The sequence below is a fragment of the Ailuropoda melanoleuca genome, chromosome 2 (genome assembly GCF_002007445.2).
Source record: "Ailuropoda melanoleuca isolate Jingjing chromosome 2, ASM200744v2, whole genome shotgun sequence".
Classification (NCBI taxonomy): Eukaryota; Metazoa; Chordata; class Mammalia; order Carnivora; family Ursidae; genus Ailuropoda; species Ailuropoda melanoleuca.
Window position 1 is genome coordinate 27175729 of NC_048219.1, and position 22370 is coordinate 27198098.

The 22370-nt window shown below is 38.0% G+C and overlaps 1 protein-coding gene across 2 annotated transcripts; it reads left to right on the top strand.

Annotated features, from left to right (window-relative positions):
* Positions 1 to 863: 863 nt before the first annotated feature.
* BTF3L4 (basic transcription factor 3 like 4) lies at positions 864 to 22370 on the top strand. Of its 2 annotated transcripts, XM_002915725.4 has the most exons (6): positions 890 to 1011; positions 4639 to 4705; positions 8170 to 8283; positions 20270 to 20471; positions 21289 to 21348; positions 22097 to 22370. In XM_002915725.4, the coding sequence occupies exons 2-6, from the start codon at positions 4652 to 4654 to the stop codon at positions 22141 to 22143; spliced, it is 477 nt and encodes a 158-aa protein (XP_002915771.1). In that variant the 5' UTR covers positions 890 to 1011; positions 4639 to 4651; the 3' UTR covers positions 22144 to 22370. The 2 variants fall into 2 exon arrangements, with proteins under 2 accessions (XP_002915773.1, XP_002915771.1); XM_002915727.4 differs by lacking the exon at positions 4639 to 4705 and having other exon boundaries at positions 864 to 1011.

Genomic DNA, 22370 nt, shown 5'->3' on the forward strand with positions numbered 1-22370 from the left:
GTGGGGAGAGGGTTCCGGAGAACTGTTGTTGCTTGCGTCCGCCTGCAAACGAGCCCCTCCCCCCCAATAACCGCTGCACTTAATATTCACGACTTAAATTATTGATCGGTGAAGTCAGTGGCTCCCAACAGTGGACACGTTGCCATCGGCCTCCCCTTTCTTGCTCCGCAAATAAAGAAAGACTAGACAACCGGATTCATTAAGTTCCCGCCCGGGCCGCGAGGAGACCTGGAACACCTGTTGTGCAATGCATGGTCTCGAGCCTTACAAGAATGCCCTCTTCCTGCTGGAGAAGAAGCGCTGGACCTTTTTTTTTCCTTGAAGCCGCAGTTCTTCCACTCAGGGATGATGCAACCAACTGATGCAAGCTCCGAGAAAACAAAACTTGGGATCTCTTATTGCAAAACTGACCTAGCTCTTCAGGGAACCGGGACAAAAGTCACTGCAGGCATTTAAAGTTAAAGCTTCTTCTGGTTAAATCTACTTGTCTTGTTGTTTTTAAACTTTGTGGGTTGAGTATTTCTTTCTCAATTTTTTTTTAAACAAAGAGGTCAAAATTTCCCGTCTCCTCCCTGAAGGGATACTAGTTGAGTCTCCATACTGAGTCGGCAGTAGTTAAGTCCGACAGTGCGGAGTTAATGCTAAGGAAAGACACGCGACAAAAGTACACACCCAAACAAAAATACACACCTCTTTTTTATTAAGATCCCTACAAATTTGTAGGCACAGACACAATGGAATTCTCGGGAGACTGCAAGCTCCAGAATGCAGTGCGGCCCCCTGCACCTGCCGCATTTCTATTGGGAGGCGCAGAGCAGGCTGGGTTTTGTAGTTCGTATATGCGTTCCCCGGGATAGGCTGCTCTGGTGTGAGAGACAGAGAGGCGGAGCCGGTTGTGTCACGTGGGCCCCGCTCCCGCCGCCACTGCTGCCGTCGTCTTTCTCTGTCTCGACTGAGTCAGCCATCTTGCTCTTGCCGCGTGCTGTTGTTGGAGGACCCTCCCTGCTTCAGGTGAGACCCCCGGCGGTCCCGCCACTCCACGGCCATAGGCCGCTGCGCACGGTCTCCCCCCGCCCTCTTCTTCCGACACCCGCCAACTACTCGGGCTGCCACTTCCGCCGTGGCGCGCTGAGCGGGGGCGGAGGCGGCTGGTTTGGCTTGTCGGTTACCGGCGGCGCAGCTGGGGGTCGGCACCTGAGGGAAGGTCCCCAGCACCACCGCTCCCTGTGGGGGCCGGCGGGGCTCCGCGCTGTTGCCGCCCAGAGTCAGTCCCAGGAGCCGGGTGGTCCCCCGCCTCTCTCTTGTTACTCTTCTTTATTCACAACAACAATGCTGTGACAACAGCCTATCTGTTGTCATCTCATTTGATCCTCCCACTCCACAGATAGGGAAACTGAGGTTAGCAACCCCTGGCCCCCAAGCGCTTGGGACTGAATTCCGTTGCAGCTCTTTTCACCTCGTAATGGCAGTATTTGTTTACAGATCTGCTTCCCTCCCTGAGAAATTATCTTGACCATCTCGGTAGCCCCGTCACACTGCCTGATGCATAGTAGGCTGTCAGGAAATTGATTGACCGACGGGCACCGTGTTACACAGCCAGTGAATGGCGGTTTCAACTTCCGTTCCCACGTTCTTTCACTTACACCATAGCTGTCCCCTCGGGAGTGGTAACAATAGTTACCAGTTTCTGAGTATCTACTGTGAGCCATACCCTGTGCTTGATAACTTAACCTTTAACCCTTAAATCAACCGCGTGAGTTGTGTAGTGTTAAACCTTTTCTAATACAGAAGGAACACAAGTTCAGAAAGTAAAATATCTTTCTGAAGTCCTAAGTGGTAGAACCTTGATCCGATTCCAAAACTTGTGCTTCTCTTAGAGGAACCTCGCATAATAAAAAGTTGGGGCTAAAGGTTGAAATTATTTTATCTGTGCATAAACATGCTATGTAAACATGGTGAAAGTGCCTACCATAATGCTTGGAACTTAGGCACTCAGTAAATACTGATTATAACCTCATTATTTACACCTTTCTTGAGTCCTTGAGTAAAGGACAAAACAGTCCTAGGATCCTCAAGGAAAAATTAGTAATTTATGTTCTTAGGAAGGTACTGCTCCCTTTTGGGTCTGGGAAGTGACTTCTCCCTTTTGGACCCTCATTTACAAATCTATTAAATTAGGAGAGAGGTGAACTATTTTATTTGTTTATAATTTACTTATACTCTGCTGTTGCTTGCAGGCATTTGAGATGGCCTCGCATACAATACAGAAATAATGGGTAAAATGAAGTAAAGGTAGATTGAGGAATAGGGAATTAAATCAGGTGATCTTTGAGGTCTAGTCCAGATTCTCAGGTTGCCATCTCATCTCTCATAGACTGAGTCCAATCCTCTTTACTACTTCAATTCCACACACCCCAACCTGCTAGTAGACAAAGGACCACCTTTCTTCTCCCCACCCCCCTTGAGTTTACAACCTCCCTAAAATGCTTTTTCGCTGAGATAATTCTTGGGAACAAGTTTTCTGTTGTACTGATTACATGGAATGGAATCTGTTCTTTCATCTACACATTGATAAAAAGAGTTAATTTTGTTTTTGCTTTTGTTTCAAACAAGTCAAGGCTCTTCATCTTGACTTCAGTCTCCTGTCTTCCATCTCTTCTTTTGGGGATTATTACTTCAAAATGCGGAAGAGCCCCAGAAGGTTTACCCTGTTCTAGTTCTAATATTTTCACTTAGCCCCTTTTTTGTTAAAAAATTTTTAGGTTCTTCGTTAGTTTACTGTACTTTCATGACCACGTTCCTTTGGGAAAAGTGAATATTGGTCCTTTTCTGTGGATATTGAGTATAGACATTGGGATTTGCATCAGCAAATTGAAGTCTGTGGCCAAGTTGAGATTGGCACACACCTAAGCCTTCTGGCTTTGTATTCCTCCTGTAAAGGAGTGTTTTTAGCTGCTGAGCATTGTGATACAGTGCTGGGCAAAGATTAAGGAATCATAAATTCTGAATGTTATTTGGAAACTGGACTTTATTTAGCCTTGAAGCATATATATAGAGGTTAGTGCTAAAGTACAGTGTCAGAATACAGAATAGTTAGTGCTTATATAATCTTTGAATCTCTTTCATCTCTCAAAGACATTATCTTCTTCAAGTGAATGATAATTATAAAGAGGTTAGAGAATTGGCCATAAAAATTTTTGATAACCGCTTTTATTCCCTCTCCCACATCTTAGTAATGATGTGTTGGTCCACAGAACAAGTAAAACAAGACTTTTAACCTTGGCTTTTATTACTATATTATTATTATTATAGATTTTTATTTATTTATTTATTTGAGAGAGAGAGCATGAGCAAGGGAGAAGCAGACTTCCCGCCAAGCAGGCAGCCCGATGCAAGGCTTCATCCAGGGACTCTGGGATCATGACCTGAGTCAAAGGCAGACGCTTTAGTAGCTGAGTACCTGGTTCCCCGTAACTTTGGCTTTTATTTTTATATAGTGTGAAATGTTACAACCCATTATAAACTTAAGAACTTTTTTGTTTAGTAGGAATATCACTCATCAGATTAGGATTTATGACTGCAATTTTCTTAGAATTTCCAAAATCAAAATTAGCCTTAAAAAGCTTAGTTTTAAAAATCTCCTCCCCCCCCAAACACACACAAAAATTTAGAATTAATGTAGCAGAGATGTTTTTATCAAATTGTGCAGTGAAGTATCCTTACCGTGTATGCAAGAATATCTTGGCAAGTGTGACATACTATATCAGTGCAAGATATTGAATGAATTCTGTAGAAAGGGCTACTGAAGTGCTGAATGTCTGAAAATCTGGCTCTCTTTTCCTGTTATTAATATACCATCTGACCTTGAATAGAAGATATGACTGCCTCATATCTTGACAGCTAGAGAGCCTATTGTTGAATTTCTTCTTTGTCCAACTTTTTTTTGGGTGGGGTTCTATTTGTGGTTACAAGGTTATATATGTTTCATTTATGATTTGGGGGAAAAAAAAGTCTACTTAAAGGTTGTGCTAATAACATTTAGTAACTGCTTTCTGCTATAAAAATCTCTGGAGGGAAAAACTGGCTTGTCTAGAGATTTTATAATTGGGTAGGTTTTACTGAATGCCAAAGAACTGAATTTTGATGTGGGTTTTTTTGGGGGGGGGGTCTAAGATTTTATTCATTTATTAGAGAGGGAGAGTGCGCGCATGAGCAGGGGGGAGGGGCAGAGGGAGAAGAAGTAGGCTTCCGCTGAGCAGGGAGCCTGACTGGGCCTCCATCCCAGGATGTTGGGAACATGACCTGAGCTGAAGGCAGACGCTTAACTGACTGAGCCACTCAGGCGCCCCATGAATTTTGTTTTTAAGGAGGGATCTTTAAATAGGTAACTTTGAGTCCCATTCTATTTTCTATTCATATGTTTGACTCCCTGTGGTCTTACTTAATTTTGGTTCTCTTAATATCTGGTTTATGAAGCTAGAACAAGCTATTAATATTAAGAATATGTAGACAGTATTAATATGATCGTGGTAGTGATGCATTTTGCAAGCCTAGTGAACCAGAAGGTACTGTTGTATAAACAGTTATTTTATTTTGGTAAAACAGTGACTTTAACAAATCTATTTTTCCCCCCCCTAGATTTACCAACAGCATGAATCAAGAAAAGTTAGCCAAACTTCAGGCTCAGGTCCGGATAGGGGGCAAGGTGAGTGTGGCATAAGAAAAATTGAGAGGAGAATGTATTATTACCAGATAGTAGTAGTATTTTGGATTTGTGGTCATTGAAAATCTAAAATCTTCTCAATAATCAAGATTAAACCACATTCCAATTTGACAATAACTTGTCTACATTTAAAATAGGTAACTAGAAGACACCTCTGTCTGGTGGTGCAATGGAAGCACCCACCTTTGTTTTAATCCTCTTAACATCTGATAGTTACCTGACATGAAAAAATTATCCAACCTTGTTAGGCTTCCATCTTCCCATCTGCAAAACAGAATTAATCCTGCATAAGATGCTTCTGAGGATTAGAGAAATACTTGTAAAACACCTAACATGGTATCTGGCACAGAGTAGATACTTAATAAACTGTAGTTGTTATTATGTTAGACTCATTTGCAGGGCATCCTAGATGTTGAGGTTACCTCATCTTGACTGGATACATCTACTTCTACAGTTAGGTTTATTAGGTTTAACTGGAAATGCTCAAGCTGATGTATGTTTTGTTCATTGCTAGGTTTTCCTGCCAAATTCCTGCCTCTTCTTCTTTGTTGGTCAGTGTGAGCACATTCTTTTTCCATGAACTTTGAAGCCTAAGGAAGAGCTCATTCTGAGAATCTTTGATTCCCTTCGGCTCTAGCCCCCAGCTCAAGGAGAATACTCTGCCCTTATCTCTGCCCAGTATAATCTTTGTAGAAGGAAAAGTGAGAGTAGAACTCAGCTCAGACCTGGGAAGGGGATAGGTAGGACACTATGTAGCAGCTGTACTTTTCATTTACTTTGATGATAACCACAGCTCCTAGGGATGGAGATAGAAGGGGAAGGGAAGAAGTGACTAGTACTTTCTCCTTCCATAGTGATACAGTTATACGACCCTGGAGTCATATTAGTACATTCATGTAACCAAAGTAGTCACATTGTAGCATAAAGTATAATGTAATATACCATTGCAAAAACTAGGGATATTCAGGAACCATAGAATATACCTGGAAGAGCTTGATTCATCACATCTACTATTATATATTTTAAGTCAGGTGGTTGGCACATTCATTCATTTAACTAGTTTGCTGTGCACCTACTATGTGCCAAGCACATAGTAGATAAACTAGTCAAGGTTTTCTTCTCTTGACACAGCTTAGCTTGGAAGAGAGACATGCTCACAACTACACTACAAAATAGTAAATGTTAAAATGAAGTACAAGGTGCTGTTGCCTAGGAGGGACAAGGAAGTCATCACTGAGCTGAGATTTGGAGAACAAACAAGAATTTATTACTAGGTGGATAGGCGAGGGTGAGTGAGTAGAGTAAAAACGGGATCATCATTCTCACATGTGCTAAGGCACCTAAGATGCTGTGAGAGAATGCTGCTTAATAGAATGGCTTGCTTGTACAGTAGAGTTCGGACTACATAATGTTTAAAGAATGGTAGGAGATGAAACAACCAGGTTTCAGGGTTGTATCATAGTCTTATATGCCATATTAAGGAGTATAGGATTTTATCCTACAGGCAAGGGACAACTGTTGAAGGATTTTAAGAACAGTTATTTTAGAAAGATAGGTGCTGGCAACCTGGAAAATGGAATGAAATGGAAGTTTGGCACAGAGGAGAACAGTTGAGAGGCTGCTGCTGTACCATATGGAACACAGATTTAGGAGTTGGAATGACAAACTCATATGAAGAGGAAGAAGAGTCTGGGATGACCCCCAGATTTCTGGTTTTAAAGACTAGGTGTATGGTGGTACCACGAGCTACAAAACTTAGGAAATATAGGAAGAATAGTTTGATGGACTGATAAGCTTTTAGACATGTTGAATTTAAGGTGCCTGAGGATCATTTCCTTTGAGGCATACAGCAAGCAATTGAGCTATCCCTGAGTAAGGAACACTTCATAAATAAATGATCATCTATGAAAATAGTCATCCATAGTCCATCCTTCAGCAGCCGGGTTTTATCACAGCCTCTGCTGCTACTCACAGAACTCTCTTCCACTCCCACCAGCATTGCTGAGACTGAAGCCCCTAACTACTCTCTGTAAAGCTGATTCCCTCATTACTGCAGGAATTACTCAGAAATGGAAACTTCGCTTCCTTTCCTCCTGCCAGGTCTCGGAAGGATTTAGCCCTCAAGACTTAGGCTTCTTTTGGTAATGTTTTATTTCTGCTTTAGGTTATACTTTTTTAAATTCCCGAGGAATTTAATCCATTATTTTAAATAGTTTTTCAGTGGAAATATATATTTAGAGTTTTTAAAGTATCCATTTAGAAATGAGCTCTTTCTCAGTGAATAGTATAATTGTCAGACTGTTTGCTCGGGCCAATATTCTAAGCATCATTCTAGATTCCTTTTTCCCTCGTATCCCATGTCCAATCCATCAGCATGTTGGTTCTTCTGACCGTCTAAGCTCTCACCATCTCCACTGCCAGAACTCTCCTCTCTCATCAAGCTACTCTGGTAACTTCCTGATTGATCTGATTATAGTCATTTTCCACAGCAACTTCAGTCATCTGTAAAAATCATAAATGAGATCAAATCATTCCCATGCTTAAAACTTTTGTATTGCAACTAGAATAAAGTCCAACTCCTCCCCATGGCATTCTAGGCTATGTGATTTGGCCCTTGCCTATCTTTCTGATTGCATTTTCCTCCTCCTTCTCCTTTGTTCACTCTGCCAAAACCATGGTGACCTGCTTTCTCTCTGTAGAAACAGTAGGTTCTCTCTTGTTTCATTCTGCTTGGATCACTCTTCCCTTAGGTCTTCCCATGGGTCTCAGCTCATAATGTCACCTCTTCAGAGGGCCTTCCCTGAACATTCTAATAAAGTAGTGCTTTGGCCCTACCCAATAAATACTCTTACTACTGTGTTAAGGTTTCTTTCCTTAATACCCTTATCCTATTTGAAAGGATCTAATTTGTTTATATATTTATTGACTTTTCCATCCCACTATAATGTATGCTTCTTGAAGTAAGAACTTGATTTTTTTCATTCCTAGATTCTAGGAATGTAGAACACTCAGTTGTAGGCATTTGATTCTTCATTATGTCAGAATCTTCAAAGTTTCAGAATATCTTTAGATTTAACTCTATTAAATTAAAATAATTTAAAATAAAATACCAGGGGCGGTAGGTACTGAAAAAGTATTCCTTGTAATGTTTGGGTGTTGTTATAAAACACACAATTGTATTGTTTTATTTTTTTATTAGAAAACTTTTGAAACATAATATATTGAGATGATAAATGGATATTGGAAAAAATAAGAACTGAGTAGAACTGACCCTCAAAAATCTGGGTTAGACCGACAGTCACAACTCTGAGCAGTCTTCTTAGTCATTACTATTAAGTCAGCAATTTCTTACGTGGGTTTTAATTAAAGTATTGTGAATAGGAAGACATGTGACTGCAGTTGCCAGATGCAAGGCATCCTAACACTTCTGTTTGGTTATTTTTCAGGGTACAGCTCGCAGAAAGAAGAAGGTGGTACATAGAACAGCTACAGCTGATGACAAAAAACTTCAGAGTTCTCTAAAAAAACTGGCTGTGAATAATATAGCTGGTATTGAAGAGGTATGATCATTTTGTAAATTGTTATTGTTTTGTAAATTGTTAAATTATGTAGACAAGTAGCACATTCACAAATAATTATCTATACTTCTCAAATGTAAAATTTCAGCTTAGAAGAATTAGTCAGGTATCTTTGAAGGACTAGATGTTGAATTTGCTTATTGTATAAAATTTGCTTGTATAAAAATGGATGATTGTAAACTGATTTTAGTTGACAGATAAGAAATTCATCATACTTTTCTGACTCAAACTATTTGGCATATGTGACAAAATTATGGAACTGCTCTTGAATTTTCATACAAAATAAGATTTTTTTTTCTAATATAGAAATAAACTCCAGGATTTCTTCAAATAAGGTGGATTTTTTTCCCTTTCTACTCAACAGTATCTCTTTATTACCTCAGCCAAGAAGCTCTAGCAATAGCTTTACATGAATTGGATTTTAATTAGACCTTTTCTGGAAATTATTGGTTAAATTTTTTAAATCAATTATTATATTTTGGTAATACTGCTTTTCTCAAATATAAAGCCAAAGACTGATGTTATTTCAAAAGATACTCAAGAAAAATGATAACATCAGCCATTTATGATCTGTTACCATCTAGATTTATTTCTACCTGATAATTCCATTTCTAATAGTAACCAGTGTTTAAATTTTCACTGCCATAAATTAAATTGAATGTTTAAGTTAAATTATATTTAATGATATCATTACTATGTGTGGTACCACCTCACATGGTACCAATCACATAATGATTTTTAATAATCATTAATGCACATGTGCTATAAAACGGATCAGAAATAATGTGGAGGCAAGGATCACTAATAAATAGCAGAGTACCAAAGAAAAGGCAGTGAAATGGCCACATGTTCCTTCTACAGTGCATATATGAATAAATATTAATACATCATTTAAATCTGCTTTGTATTTTCAAAATCAGTATACGGATAAAATAGTAAAAAATGTAAGATACATGTATTTTTTCTTCCTTTTAGCTTGATGTGCCTATGCATTTTTACTCTGATAAAGATTAGAACTTCATTTGCAAGTCTTGAAATTAAGCATTTTATATGAATTTTTTTCTTCTGAGCTATTGAAAGCTTTTATATATTTTTATTGACCTAAAATAATTTTCAGAGAGATCATTCTCTTTATCTGGGTTATGTATGAGGAAAAACAAAAATCTAAACCTCTCTTTAAAAAATCCAAAGCTTGGCGGAAAAAAAAAAAAAGTAAGTTGGAATAATAGACAATAACTCTGATAATGTTAAACCTAAACAACTTATAAGTGTGGCAATCTTATGTCTATGCCTACATTTCTACTTTCTGACTCCCCCTCCCCACCCTGCTACCTCAGCGCTATTGACATTTTGAACCAGCTAGTTCTTTATTGTGGGAACTGTCCTATGTATTGTAGGATGTTTAAGCAGTTTCCCTGGCCTCTACCAATAGATACCAGGAGTCCCCACTTACCCCCCCCAAGTTATGACAACCAAAAATGTCCTCAGACTTTGTCACATGCCCCCTCAGGGACAAAGTCACCCTTGGTTGAAAAACACCTCTTTACAGAGGAGAAAAGATTCTATTTATACCTCCTTGAGGTATAGATTTAACTATATAATATCTCTAAGGGCATGTTTTTCTAAATGTTTGTTTTTGTTCAGATTTGGAACATTTTGTGGTTCTTATAATTAAAACTTTTTGTGGTCAGAGAGCATTAATTGTATAAATGTTTTATAATAAAATAAGGAAACCAATCAGTTAACAGTCTTTGACCTTTTCAGAATACAGCCAAACTTGTTACAATGCATTGCTGAGGTGATGGTATTTTTGTATTTGAAATTGTCCTAATAAAGCAATGATAGTGAACACTTAGTGGACATCTACTGTGTGCCAAGAATTTTGCCAAGGACTTGCTAGATAGTAGTTCATAAGTTATTATTCATAGTCTCTGTCCTTTGGAGCTTACAGTCTAGTAAGGAAACTAATTAGATAATGAGACAAATACGTGTTATCCCATTTCAGATTTACAGTATCTCTTTGAGTCCGTTGTTATTGGTTATAGAGGAGAAAGCTGAGACAGAATTAGGTACCTCCCCAAGATCACTTAGCAAGTAAGTGCTGGATTCTAAGTGTTAAAACCAGAGTTCATTCTGTTTATCAATTTATCCTGCTTTTGGTCTTTTCATTTGCACTTTCTTATATCCTCTCTTGGCCTTTTCCTCTCCTCCTGCTCCCCCCGTATCCATCAACTCCTGACCATAGGAAGAAAGTATCTTCTGCCTTATACCCTGTATTATTGAACACCTACCATGCAGAATTCATTAGTTACACCATTGCATGTAAAAGAAATACCTATCAGTATTTCCAAGGACCTTGATGTTTCTCTTTTTTCTGGTCTTAATGCAGGCATTATTTCTCCCAGAAGCCTTCCTGATTGCACACTTACACATTTGTGTAAAGAAAGGTCAGATGCCTTTCCAATGTGCCTTCATAATGCCCTGCATTTACTTTTATTATAGCATTTATTAAACTGTGGTGTGAATTCCTTTTTGTTGCTACTACTGATGGCAGCTCTAACTTTTTGAGGAGTCATAGCTCTAAAACATTGCACAGAAAATTAACGCTACAGGGGCGCCTGGGTGGTCTAGTCGGTTAAACATCTAACTTCAGCCCTGGATCGTGATTCTCAGAGTCCTGGGATCATGCTCAGCGAGGAGTCTGCTTGCGCCTCCTCCTGTTCTTCTGTCTCTCCCTCTCTCTCCCTCCCAAATAAACCTTAAAAAAAAATTTTTTTTTGAAAAAATTAATGCTACAAAATAAGCACATACACAGTCATTGCACCCTAACCCTGTGTGTGTATGATATCTTCCAGCCCTCACAGACTAATTACACAGAGAAAATATGCATAAAGATAATTAACAATGCAAGGTAACAGCTATAAAATTTCTGAGTATTTGAAGCTAAGATGGGAAGGAGTTTTACTTTTTTCCTTCTTTCCCTCTTTATAAAATTGGTTTTTTGAGAGCTAAGATGTTTGTACTTTATATAACACTTTGCAGATTTTGTGTAGGAATATCTAGTATACTATATATAACCTGGCTTGCCTCAAACATTATGTTTGTGTTACTAAGTTTAAAGTAGAGTTTTTTCAAAATTTTTTTAAAGAAAATGATGACACACACTTAGTTTAAAAACAGCTCTTTGGAAGGAGAAAAGAAACTACTGCATTAAATGTAAGCATGAAAACATCTATACAAAAGTTTTCAGAAACACTAAGATGTGAAAAAATATATCTTAGAATAGAAGAAACACATTAATTACAATTCTGTTATTTTTTATTTGGAATATTTGAAACTTGTTTCAAAGTGCTGAACTCTGGGGCACCTGGCTGGCTCAGTCAGGAGAGCAGGCAACTCTTGATCTTGGGGTCATGAGTTCCAGCCATTGGGTGTAGAGTTTACTTTAAAAAAAAAAAAAAAAATTCCTGACCTCCGAGGAATGTACTATCTTTCTGGTTTTCGCCAGTTTAAGAAAAGCATATAAAAACTTTCAAAAAGAGAAGACACCATTGCCATTGTTGTAAAACAAAAAATATTACTGTGTTTTTTGTACTTAGACCTTTGGTGGGTGGGGAACAGGGAGATCAGTGGTGGGTTCCAAAAATTCATGGAATGTACTTCTGCCAAGTAAAGTTCTAATCTTACTTTCTAAGCTGTTGGTATTGGTGATTTTTCCCCCTCCCAAAGCTTAATTTATGTCCTCTTTAGAAACTTTAAAGACTGAAGTACTGTTTGGATTAAGACAAGCTTCTCTGGTCTTTATGTATTCATTAATTTATTGATTTAGTGTAATAAATTAGTCATAGATTTCTTTTTTTTTTTTTTTAAAGATTTTATTTATTTGACAGAGATAGAGACAGCCAGCGAGAGAGGGAACACAAGCAGGGGGAGTGGGAGAGGAAGAAGCAGGCTCATAGTGGAGGAGCCTGACGTGGGGCTCGATCCCACAACGCTGGGATCACGCCCTGAGCCGAAGGCAGATGCTTAACCACTGCGCCACCCAGGTGCCCCTAGATTTCTTTTACATGTTACCGAAGACAGAGAAATCCAAAGCTGTCAAAAAGTAAGGGGCATGGGAGTGTCAGAGACTATTTCATACAAAAGCCTAGGTTTTTGAAGGGAATTCCTAGGAAAACCCCAAGAGATTTATAATCCAGAGCTAAATTTCTAAAAATGTTTTATATTCTATGACATTTGAAGGTATTGGTTGTTGTTATTTGGTAATGTAGTTGAATATAGTGACCATGCTGTCTCACCTGTCGTTACCTGATAACATAAATCTATCAACAATGGAATCTGTTCCATTCCTCAGAAACGATTGATTTTATCAGATTTATTTGGTAAGAAATGTCACCAAAAATCTGAATTTCTGATCCATTTGGTCTAGTTGCTCATAGTGTTTTATATTCAAAGGACATCTTCTTTTGTAACTAGGATATACTTCTGCCTCTGTGAAACTTTTCCTTTATTTCCAGACCTAATTAATTAATCAGCCCTTTCTCTGTACTTCCACAGCGTAAATTGCTCTGCTATAATACATTTATTAATGACAACCTCATATTGTGGGGTACAATGGCTTATTATTAACCAGTTAGTCTTTTTTTCAGATTATAAGAGTCTTGATATCAAAGACCATGTTTATTTTTTATAGTCTGTAGCATGCTGGCTCCCATGGTGAGTTTGGGGCCTATTAAGTTTAAGGGATACTGATTATTTGAGATAGAATTATTCTCAAGAAGTTAGCCATTGGGGGGCCTGGCTGGCGCATTCAGTGGAGCATGCAACTCTTGATGTCAGGGTTGTGAGTTCAAGCCCCATGTTGGGCACAGAGATTACTTTAAAAAAAAAAAAAAAAGTTAGCCATAGGAAGCTGGAGCTCAGGAAAACAGGGCTGAGAATGTAAATTTTATAATTGTACACATAAGTTTTACTGTTTATATTTTCCTCTTCCTAGTTCTTACTTTTCCTGAACCACTTATACCAGAAGGAGGACCTTGGTTGACTCTTAGCCACAATTCCTTCTTCCTCCAACCAGAGCCTCAGGTGCCAGTGGGTGGACAGCTCTGAGTACAGGAGAATAAAAGGGAGACACCATGTCCCATTCACCTTATCATTCTATAGCAGCCTTACTTTATCTTTTAAGATCCTGCTTTTTGGGTTTTTGTTTTATTTTTTACTATTTTTTTATTGTGGTAAATATATGTAACAAAATTTGTCATTTTAACCATTTTTAAGTACAATTCAGTGGTACTATATTCACAGTGTTGTGCAACCACAACCATTATCTATTTCCAAAATTTTTCTTTTTTTTTAATTGTTTTTTTAAGATTTTATTTATTTATTTGACAGAGAGAGAGAGAGCACAGGCAGGGGGAGCGGCAGGCAGAGGGAGAGGGGGAAGCAGGCTCCCCTCTGAACAGAGGGCCCGATGCTGGGCTTGATCCCAGGAACCCTGGGATCGTGACCTGAGCTGAAGGCAAACACTTAACCGACTGAGCTACCCAGGCACCCCTATTTCCAAAATTTTTCATCATCCCAAACCAAAACTCTATATCCATTAAGCAATAACTTTCCATCCCTTCTTCCTCAACCCCTGATAGCCTGTAACCTACTTTTTGTCTTTGTGGATTTGCCTGTTGTAGATATTTCATGTAATACAGTGTTTGTCCTTTTGTGTCTTGCTTACTTCACTTAGCATAATGTTTTCAAGGTTCATCCATGTTTTAGCATGTATCAGAACTTCACTTTTATAGCTGAATAATATTCCATTATATGGATAATACCACATTTATCCATTCATCTGTTGATGAACATTTTCTGGTTTTATTTATTTATTTTTTAAAGATTTTATTTAGTTAGTTGACAGTGAGAACACAAGCAGGGGGAGCAGCAGGCAGAGGGAGAAGCAGGCTCCTTGCTGAGCAAGGAGCCCGATGAGGAACTCGATCCCAGGACCCTGGGATCATGACCTGAGCCAAAGGCAGATGCTTAATTGACTGAGCCACCCAGTTATCCCACACATTTTCTGTTTTTATTTTTATTTTTTTTTAAAGATTTTATTTATTTATTTGACAGAGACAGCCAGCGAGAGAGGGAACACAAGCAGGGGGAGTGGGAGAGGAAGAAGCAGGCTCACAGCAGAGGAGCCTGATGGGGGGCTCGATCCCACAACGCCAGGACCACGCCCTGAGCCGAAGGCAGACGCTTAACCGCTATGCCACCTAGGCGCCCCTTCATTTGCTGTTTTTAAAATAGCTTCCCCCTTCCAATATTTTGTCATTGTGGGGGCACCTGGGTGGCTCAGTTGGTCGAGCATCTGACTCTTGGTTTTGGTTCAGGTCATGATATCAGGGTGGTGGGATCAAGCCCCGTGTCGGGCTCCATACTCAGTGCGGAGTCTGCTTGAGATTCTTTCCTCCTCCCTCTCTCTCCCCCTTTGCTCCTTCCCCTGCTCATGCACTTGCAGTCTCTCTCTCTCTCAAATAAATAAAATCTTTAAAATATATATATAGTTATTGTAGGAAGTTGTGGGTTTACAGAAGAGATGAAGAAGATATTAACATTTGATCATAATCCCCACTACCCAGAAATAACTACTATTAGTTTTGTATTTCTTTCCCATCTTTATATGCATGTACTTTTAACATATTTGAGACTGCAGCTAGGTGCACAATTTGAAATCTTTTTTCCCCCCAAGTAGCATTATATTATAAAAATTGTTTTATATCGTTAAAAAACTCTTCTTGGGGCACCTGGTTGTACAGTCATTTAAACATCCAACTCTTGGTTTTGGCTCAGGTCATGATCTCAGTGTCATGAGATTGAGTCCCGTGTGGGACTCCAGACTCAGCGTGAAGTCTGTTTGGGATTCTCTCTCCCTCTACCCCTCCTGCTCATGCTCTCTTGCCTCTCTCTGTCTCTAAAATAAATAAATAAATCTTAAAAACAAAAAACCTCTTCTTAATCATCAGTGTAGATATCTACATATATTCCAATAAATGGATATACCATAATTTAACATTTCTTAATTTATAATATGTTATAATGCTTTGATAATAAAAGAATCACATATTTAGGGGCGCCTGGGTGGCTCAGTTGTTAAGCATCTGCCTTCGGCTCAGGTCATGGTCCCAGCGTTCTGGGATTAAGCCCCACATCGGGCTCCCTGCTCAGCAGGAAGCCTGCTTCTCCCTCTCCCACTCCCCCTGCTTGTGTTCCCTCTCTTGCTGCCTCTCTCTCTGTCAAATAAATAAATAAAATCTTTTTTAAAAAATCACATATTTAATTTCAATATACATAATGTGTATCTTTGTCTCTGATTTCCTTCAGAGAGATTCTTGGAAAGACAGTTACTGGCTGAATGAGCATGAACATTTTAGAATTCTTCACCCATGTTGCCAAATTGCTTTTTCAAAAAGGTTGTGCCATTTTATACTGTCTACAGCATAGCTGTGGAGAATCCATCTCATTAGACTCTTGCCTCCAGAGCATAAGAGAAAATGATCCCAGCATATCATACAGTTTAATGACAGCTGTTAGTTTTAGCTCCTATCAACAATAATAGGTTATGTTCATATAGCCTTTAGAAATAAGCAGGTGCTGAGCTTAGAAGGACTGAGTGTGAAAGATACGTATGGAAGTATGCGCCAAGGCCATAATCTTCAAACTTTTACATCCTTTAGCCTCACAAAACCGCAGACACTTGTGTGCCTTATTCTTAAAATGTCTATTATTTCACCCCATTAAGATATAGGAGTAAGGCAATAAAAGATGAATTTCCTGATAAACATTTAAATGCCATTACAGGGGCGGCTGGCTGGCTCAGTTGGTAGAGCATAAAACTCTTGATCTCAGGGTTGTGAGTTCAAGCCCCACCATGTTGGGTGTGGAGATTATTAAAAATACAGTCTTTTAAAAATAAATAGATAAATAAATGCCACTACATACAGGAAGGAGTAGCAGTAAAACTTGATTTTTAAGACAACTGTCAATTCTCAGAACTGCCAGCTAGCCAGTCTAGTGGGGGCTTGGATAAAAAAAAAAAAATCACATGGAAGAATTTAAACTTCCTCTCTGAACTGAGAGGGCAGTTATCAGCAAGAGCTGTAGAGTCAGTGGTAACTTTGTGAGCCTCCTAGAGCCATAAAAACTTATTGCTATGTAGGACTAAGCAACCATTAGATTTACCAGAAAGAAGGTTGCTGTGATTAATACTACTCAGAGGTCAGCAAAGGCAGGGGTTGTTAAGGTTTTGATGACAGCATAATGGAGCCACCGAGCTGTTGCCAAGAATGACTTAAAATGCCCTGAATTCTGTAGGGCAATCAGGCTGATTCTGAAAAGTCAGAACAATAGGAAAAGTCAAGCCTAAGATATAGCTCAGGAGGTTTTGGGCATCTTCATTAAGAGCACTACTGGAGCTATTTCTAAAACTTGAGATGACCCCTTTATCTAGCATTTGAGGAGTTGAAGTCTGACAGCATCCAAGATTTTAAAATAAATTATATTTGAGGTGTCTGTTCAATTGGCAAATTTGAGTGACTATTATGTATTGGACACTTGGGGGCATATTATGTCTAGTAAGGCATGGTCTCTGATCAGAAGATGTTTACCTTCTAGTAAAGTCAAAGACTTGCAAACACAATTATACTACAAGACAATTCTATATAATTGCAGTACCCGTCAAGTACAGAAAGTACATAAACCTAAGTTTTCACAGAGAAAAAAGCATCTGACCCAAGTCTTGGATCACTGGGAATTTGCAAGGTGAAGAAGCAGAAAAATGTTCTAAACAGTGAAAACAGCATATGTAAATGTACTAGGCATGAGAGACAACATTTTTTGATAGCTACAAAACATGTCAGTGTTAACTTGAGCAAAAAATAAGAGCAAGGGCATCTGGTGGTGTGGACTGGGGTCTCAGAAATGCTACTTCCTCCATAGCTCAAATAGCATCCTTTACTTCAGCTACCTGTTAAAGTGGAAAAAACATTTTGATATAAAGCGGTTGTTTGATTGGAAAAGGACCTGAGCTGGACAGTAGCTAGTTTAATAGTTTTGTTTCCTTGTCTGCTTCCTATTTTTATACTGTATATAGATCGTATTACTTATGTTGACCACAGAGCAATAAAATCACTAGAAAAATGAAGTCTCCATATGAAATGCGTACAATTTGCTTTGTGAATTTAACAAGTTCCTTATCCTTTCTTTTGCCTCTAAAAAGGTGGGGGAAGTGTCTAACTGATCTTGCTCAGCCCAACCATTCGTCCTTTGATAGTCTCTTAATAGCTTGCATCTAGGAGCCTTATATAACCATGTTATTTGCTCAGTAGAGAGGAAGGAATGGTAGATAGAAATAAAATATTCTAGCCTTTAACTTCTAATACTTCATTCTCTATTCCAAAATTAACTAAACTCTCCACCCCTTTCTGGACCTTTCTATTCACAAAGCTACATCTTTTGTGCAACCCCATTTAAAACAACCATTTATAAATTTATTTCCATTTCACAGCCTGAGATGGAATTCATCCTGCTTTTCACACTAAACTCAACGTATTTCAAACTACAAAGACCTTTATCAGGTTGTAAGATATGATGTAACATTTAACCTTTTGTAAAGAAGCTTAAACAGAGGAAAATTCACGATTGGGGGTCGGGGAGTGCTGTGTTAGCTTCTTACTTGTTTTGTAGCCAGTAAAATATATATTATCTATATGTCTGTTTGGGGTTTTTTCGCATTCTCCATTTAGCCTATATTCTGAGATAATTCTCTGGCAAGCTTTCACGAGGCCACAGAATTGAATTTTTATAGGCAAATAAACATTTTTAAGAATGAGAATGACATGACAGGAAGGAAACTAAACAGAAAGTTGGGGACCCAGGTTCAGGTTCTAGGTTTGCATATAACTAGCTATTTGTCCTTGGATACGTTGCTTAACCAAGAGTTCGTCTTTAGTATTTATTTCTCTAAAAGGAATTTGAACTAGAAAACCTCTAAGTTCAGCAAATATATGGCCTGACTTTTGGACCAATACTGATTTCAAATCTCTTGTGACTTTAACATTTGTAAATAATAAATATCTCAAATTCTAATATTTAAGACTCTTTTCATGCTTTTATTGTAGAGATTTGGTCTTGATTTGGAATAGAGAATCCTACCATGTCTTTATTCTTTTTCCATACTGGAATTATGTGACTCTCGGACAGATACAGAACAACAGTCCATTCTATATCCACTATGCCATCTTCTCAATTCATTCCTCTTCCAAATTTTCAGCCACTTTACTGTTAAACTTTTTACCTGAACTATAATTATCTTCAGAACTATATAATTTATCTTTTTCTAAAGTCAGCATAAATTGTTTTTAACTCAAAATGGTATATGTTCAGAACAGCTGGATTGAATGTGTACTGTGTGTAATATGTGTAATGGAACCTTGATTACAATACTGATACAGGGAATGGTGTAGAATTCAGATAGTGATTTTTGTCAGAGAAAATTTGGGAAATTATTTGTAGATCTTAGTTACAGTTTTCCAGGGGATTTGCCTTTATTTTCTCTGTGTTCCAGGTCTTGCCTGAAATTTAGAAGCCCCTTTGTTCCCCTTCCTTTCTGGTTCTATCACTGGTGGTGATCCCCTTTGAGGAAGAAAAGCCCACTTCCACTGACCATGGAGAACACTCAGCATCTCTGCTTGATTGTGACAAGGGCAGTTTTTGGATGGATCATGAAATGCTTCTAAAGTAGCCAAGAGTTAACTTTCCTAACCTTTTTATATAATAAGCATGTTACCATGAAGGTAACTTACCCAGTGGAATCAACTACTAGTGGAATCACAGTATTTATACATTTAACTTATGCAAATGCAGCTTTACTAAAACACAATAAGAAAGTGCATGAGTGAGAGAGAAAAATAATATTTTAAATAGCGCATGTTTAAACTTCCTTTTCAGGCAATGGATAAAATCAAATCTGAAACAGTTGATGTTGGTGAAAGCTACCAAAAGAATGTGAGGATGATTTTAAAGGTTTCCCAGTGATTGATAAAACATGCTCAGGTGGCCAGGCAAGTGGGTTGGAGAACTTCTTTGACATTTACAAGGCTTATCGAAAGTTGTTGAGAAGCTATACTTAAGAGTTAGAGGAACTTACAAAATCTTTTATAAAGAATGACATGATGGGGCGCCTGGGTGGCACAGCGGTTAAGCGTCTGCCTTCGGCTCAGGGCATGATCCCGGCGTTATGGGATCGAGCCCCACATCAGGCTCCTCTGTTAGGAGCCTGCTTCTTCCTCTCCCACTCCCCCTGCTTGTGTTCCCTCTCTCGCTGGCTGTCTCTATCTCTGTCAAATAAATTAAAAAAAAAAAAAAAAAGAATGACATGAGAACAAATTGAAATTTTTGTAAATTTACTAAGTGTTCAGAGGAGTGAAACATCTGTTTAAATTTCTGAGTGTTCTTTATGGATTTTCAGTGGTTATTTTTTATCATACACTATTACCCCTTTACAACCTGTTGCCGAAGTAAAATGCTACCCCACCTACCAAGTGTACCAATGTAGTTTGATAGTGTAAATCGGGTTAGATAATGGGTAATTCACTAAGAAGCCAGTTCTTTCTTGGCTGATAAATCCATTATTTTTAAAATGTGGCATGAACTTCTTTCTCATAGTAGTAGAAGTCTTTGAATTTAAAATCTAGATTCTATAATAAAATGACTGTTTCTTGACTATCCTAGTAATTTGTGCCAGCTACACCATTTTACTTTGTTGCTACTAGGGTCTTTTTCCACCCATATCTACTGCTTAGACAATTACTACCTTGGGATTGTTAAAAAAAAAAAAAAATTGGCTAAATTTTTATTTAAACAGATACTGTTTTAGTTGTTCCAAATATGTGAAGTACATTTTTCTTCTGTGATCATACAGGTGAACATGATTAAAGATGATGGGACGGTTATTCATTTCAACAATCCCAAAGTCCAAGCTTCCCTTTCTGCTAACACCTTTGCAATTACTGGTCATGCAGAAGCCAAACCAATCACAGAAATGCTTCCTGGAATATTAAGTCAGCTTGGTGCTGACAGCTTAACAAGTCTTAGGAAGTTAGCTGAACAGTTCCCTCGGCAAGGTAGGTATTTCAGTTTAGTATCTTTCCTTCTCTACTGTAATCTAAAGAACCTAATGATTTAAAAGGTATCCCATTTTATATTTACTTGTATGTTAATTTTACTTTTAAAAATGTTGCTCATATGCTTCATAAATTTTTGAATCTGTTTCTTTAATAATTGTGCAGTGTAGCATATAGAATATATGGATACATTTTGGTAATAATAGAGTTGAGAGGTAATTACCTAAAAGATGTGCAGACCACAATTTACAGACAGTATTTGATATTCACTTCTGACTAATGACAAGAAGAAGATACTGTTATTAGAGAACTGTATTGTTGTTTAATACTGTTGATTGAACTATAGGCGCAGCAACTGTAAGTTCTGAATTTCCACAATAGCCCTGGTTTCAGGTGTGTCTTGTCACTCCTAAAAATCAAAGAGCCTTTTACATCAGTGCCCATACCACATAGCTAGATACTTTCTTGCACCAGAAGAGATGGAAAGTCTTGAATATTGATTTTTGATTTCAAGCATGTGGAATTTATAGAATAAATTATAATGTCTTTTTATTCCAGCTCATCAGAATTATTTCATTTTCCAAATAAATTTTACCTTCACTGCCCATTGAAACTGCTAGCTATATTTAGTATATACCTAATAAGCTAAAGTGTTACTGATTTTAGTGTTAAGTAAAAAATATGGTATTAGGTCAGACAATCTTAGTTTTTTCTGAACAACTATATAAGATTTAGACAGGAGAAAAGAATAAATATAGTAAGTGTTCTATAAAGGCCTTTGTTCTCAAGAACTAATTTTAAAATAAACATTTTCTAGTGTTGGATAGCAAAGCACCAAAACCAGAAGACATTGATGAAGAGGATGATGATGTTCCAGGTAAGTGACATTTCTTTAGCTCTGAGATTTTTAGGAGCCTGTTTATCTCGTTTAATTCATCGTATAATGACTTTCAATTTTTGTTGATGGTGAACTCATGAATTTAAATTGATTCACAATAGTATGGATACAATCTAATGAAAAATAATAAAAGTCCTCCCATTTTGAACTTAGAATCAGAAATTGTCACACAACGCTCTGCTGCCTGCATTTGTTAAATTAGAATCACTGTGATTTTAAATTTGCATAGTTATTGTTACAACATTTCCGTAGGAATTGTGATTGACATATGAAAATGTTGTTCACCTTAGTTTGCACAGACAAAAAAAAGACTAACATTTCCTTAGGATTGCTGCTTTAAAAGCAGATAAATGAAGCATTGTTAGTGAAATGCCACCAGTTCATTTCTGCTTCTTGTCCTGTATGTTTTCAGGCTAATTCTAATAGCCACAGTTTGGTTTTTATTCGGGTTAGAAGTTAGGAATTTCGGGGCGCCTGGGTGGCTCAGTCGTTGAGCGTCTGCCTTCAGCTCAGGGCGTGATCCCGGCGTTCTGGGATCGAGCCCCACATCAGGCTCCTCCACTGGAAGCCTGCTTCTTCCTCTCCCACTCCCCCTGCTTGTGTTCCCTCTCTCGCTGGCTGTCTCTATCTCTGTCAAATAAATAAAATCTTTAAAAAAAAAAAAAGTAATTTCATTTATCTCTTTTTTTGTGTGTCTTTAACTCATTTACTTTTTTTTTTTCCCCAGATCTCGTAGAAAATTTTGATGAGGCATCAAAGAATGAAGCTAACTAAAATTTTTTCTGGAGTTTGGAAGCTGGCATGGACTAGATTTAACAAATCAGCTATGTGGTTCCAAAGTTTTACAGACATGGAGAACATCACCTGTTACTAGTTCAGTAATATAAATATTTTGTATATTAATAATGCTGTTTGTTCAGCATTTTTCGGTCATTTGATTTTGCATTTTGCACTTCCTCCCAGGATCTATTCTTTTGGTCAAAATACGAAGTATTGGTGCA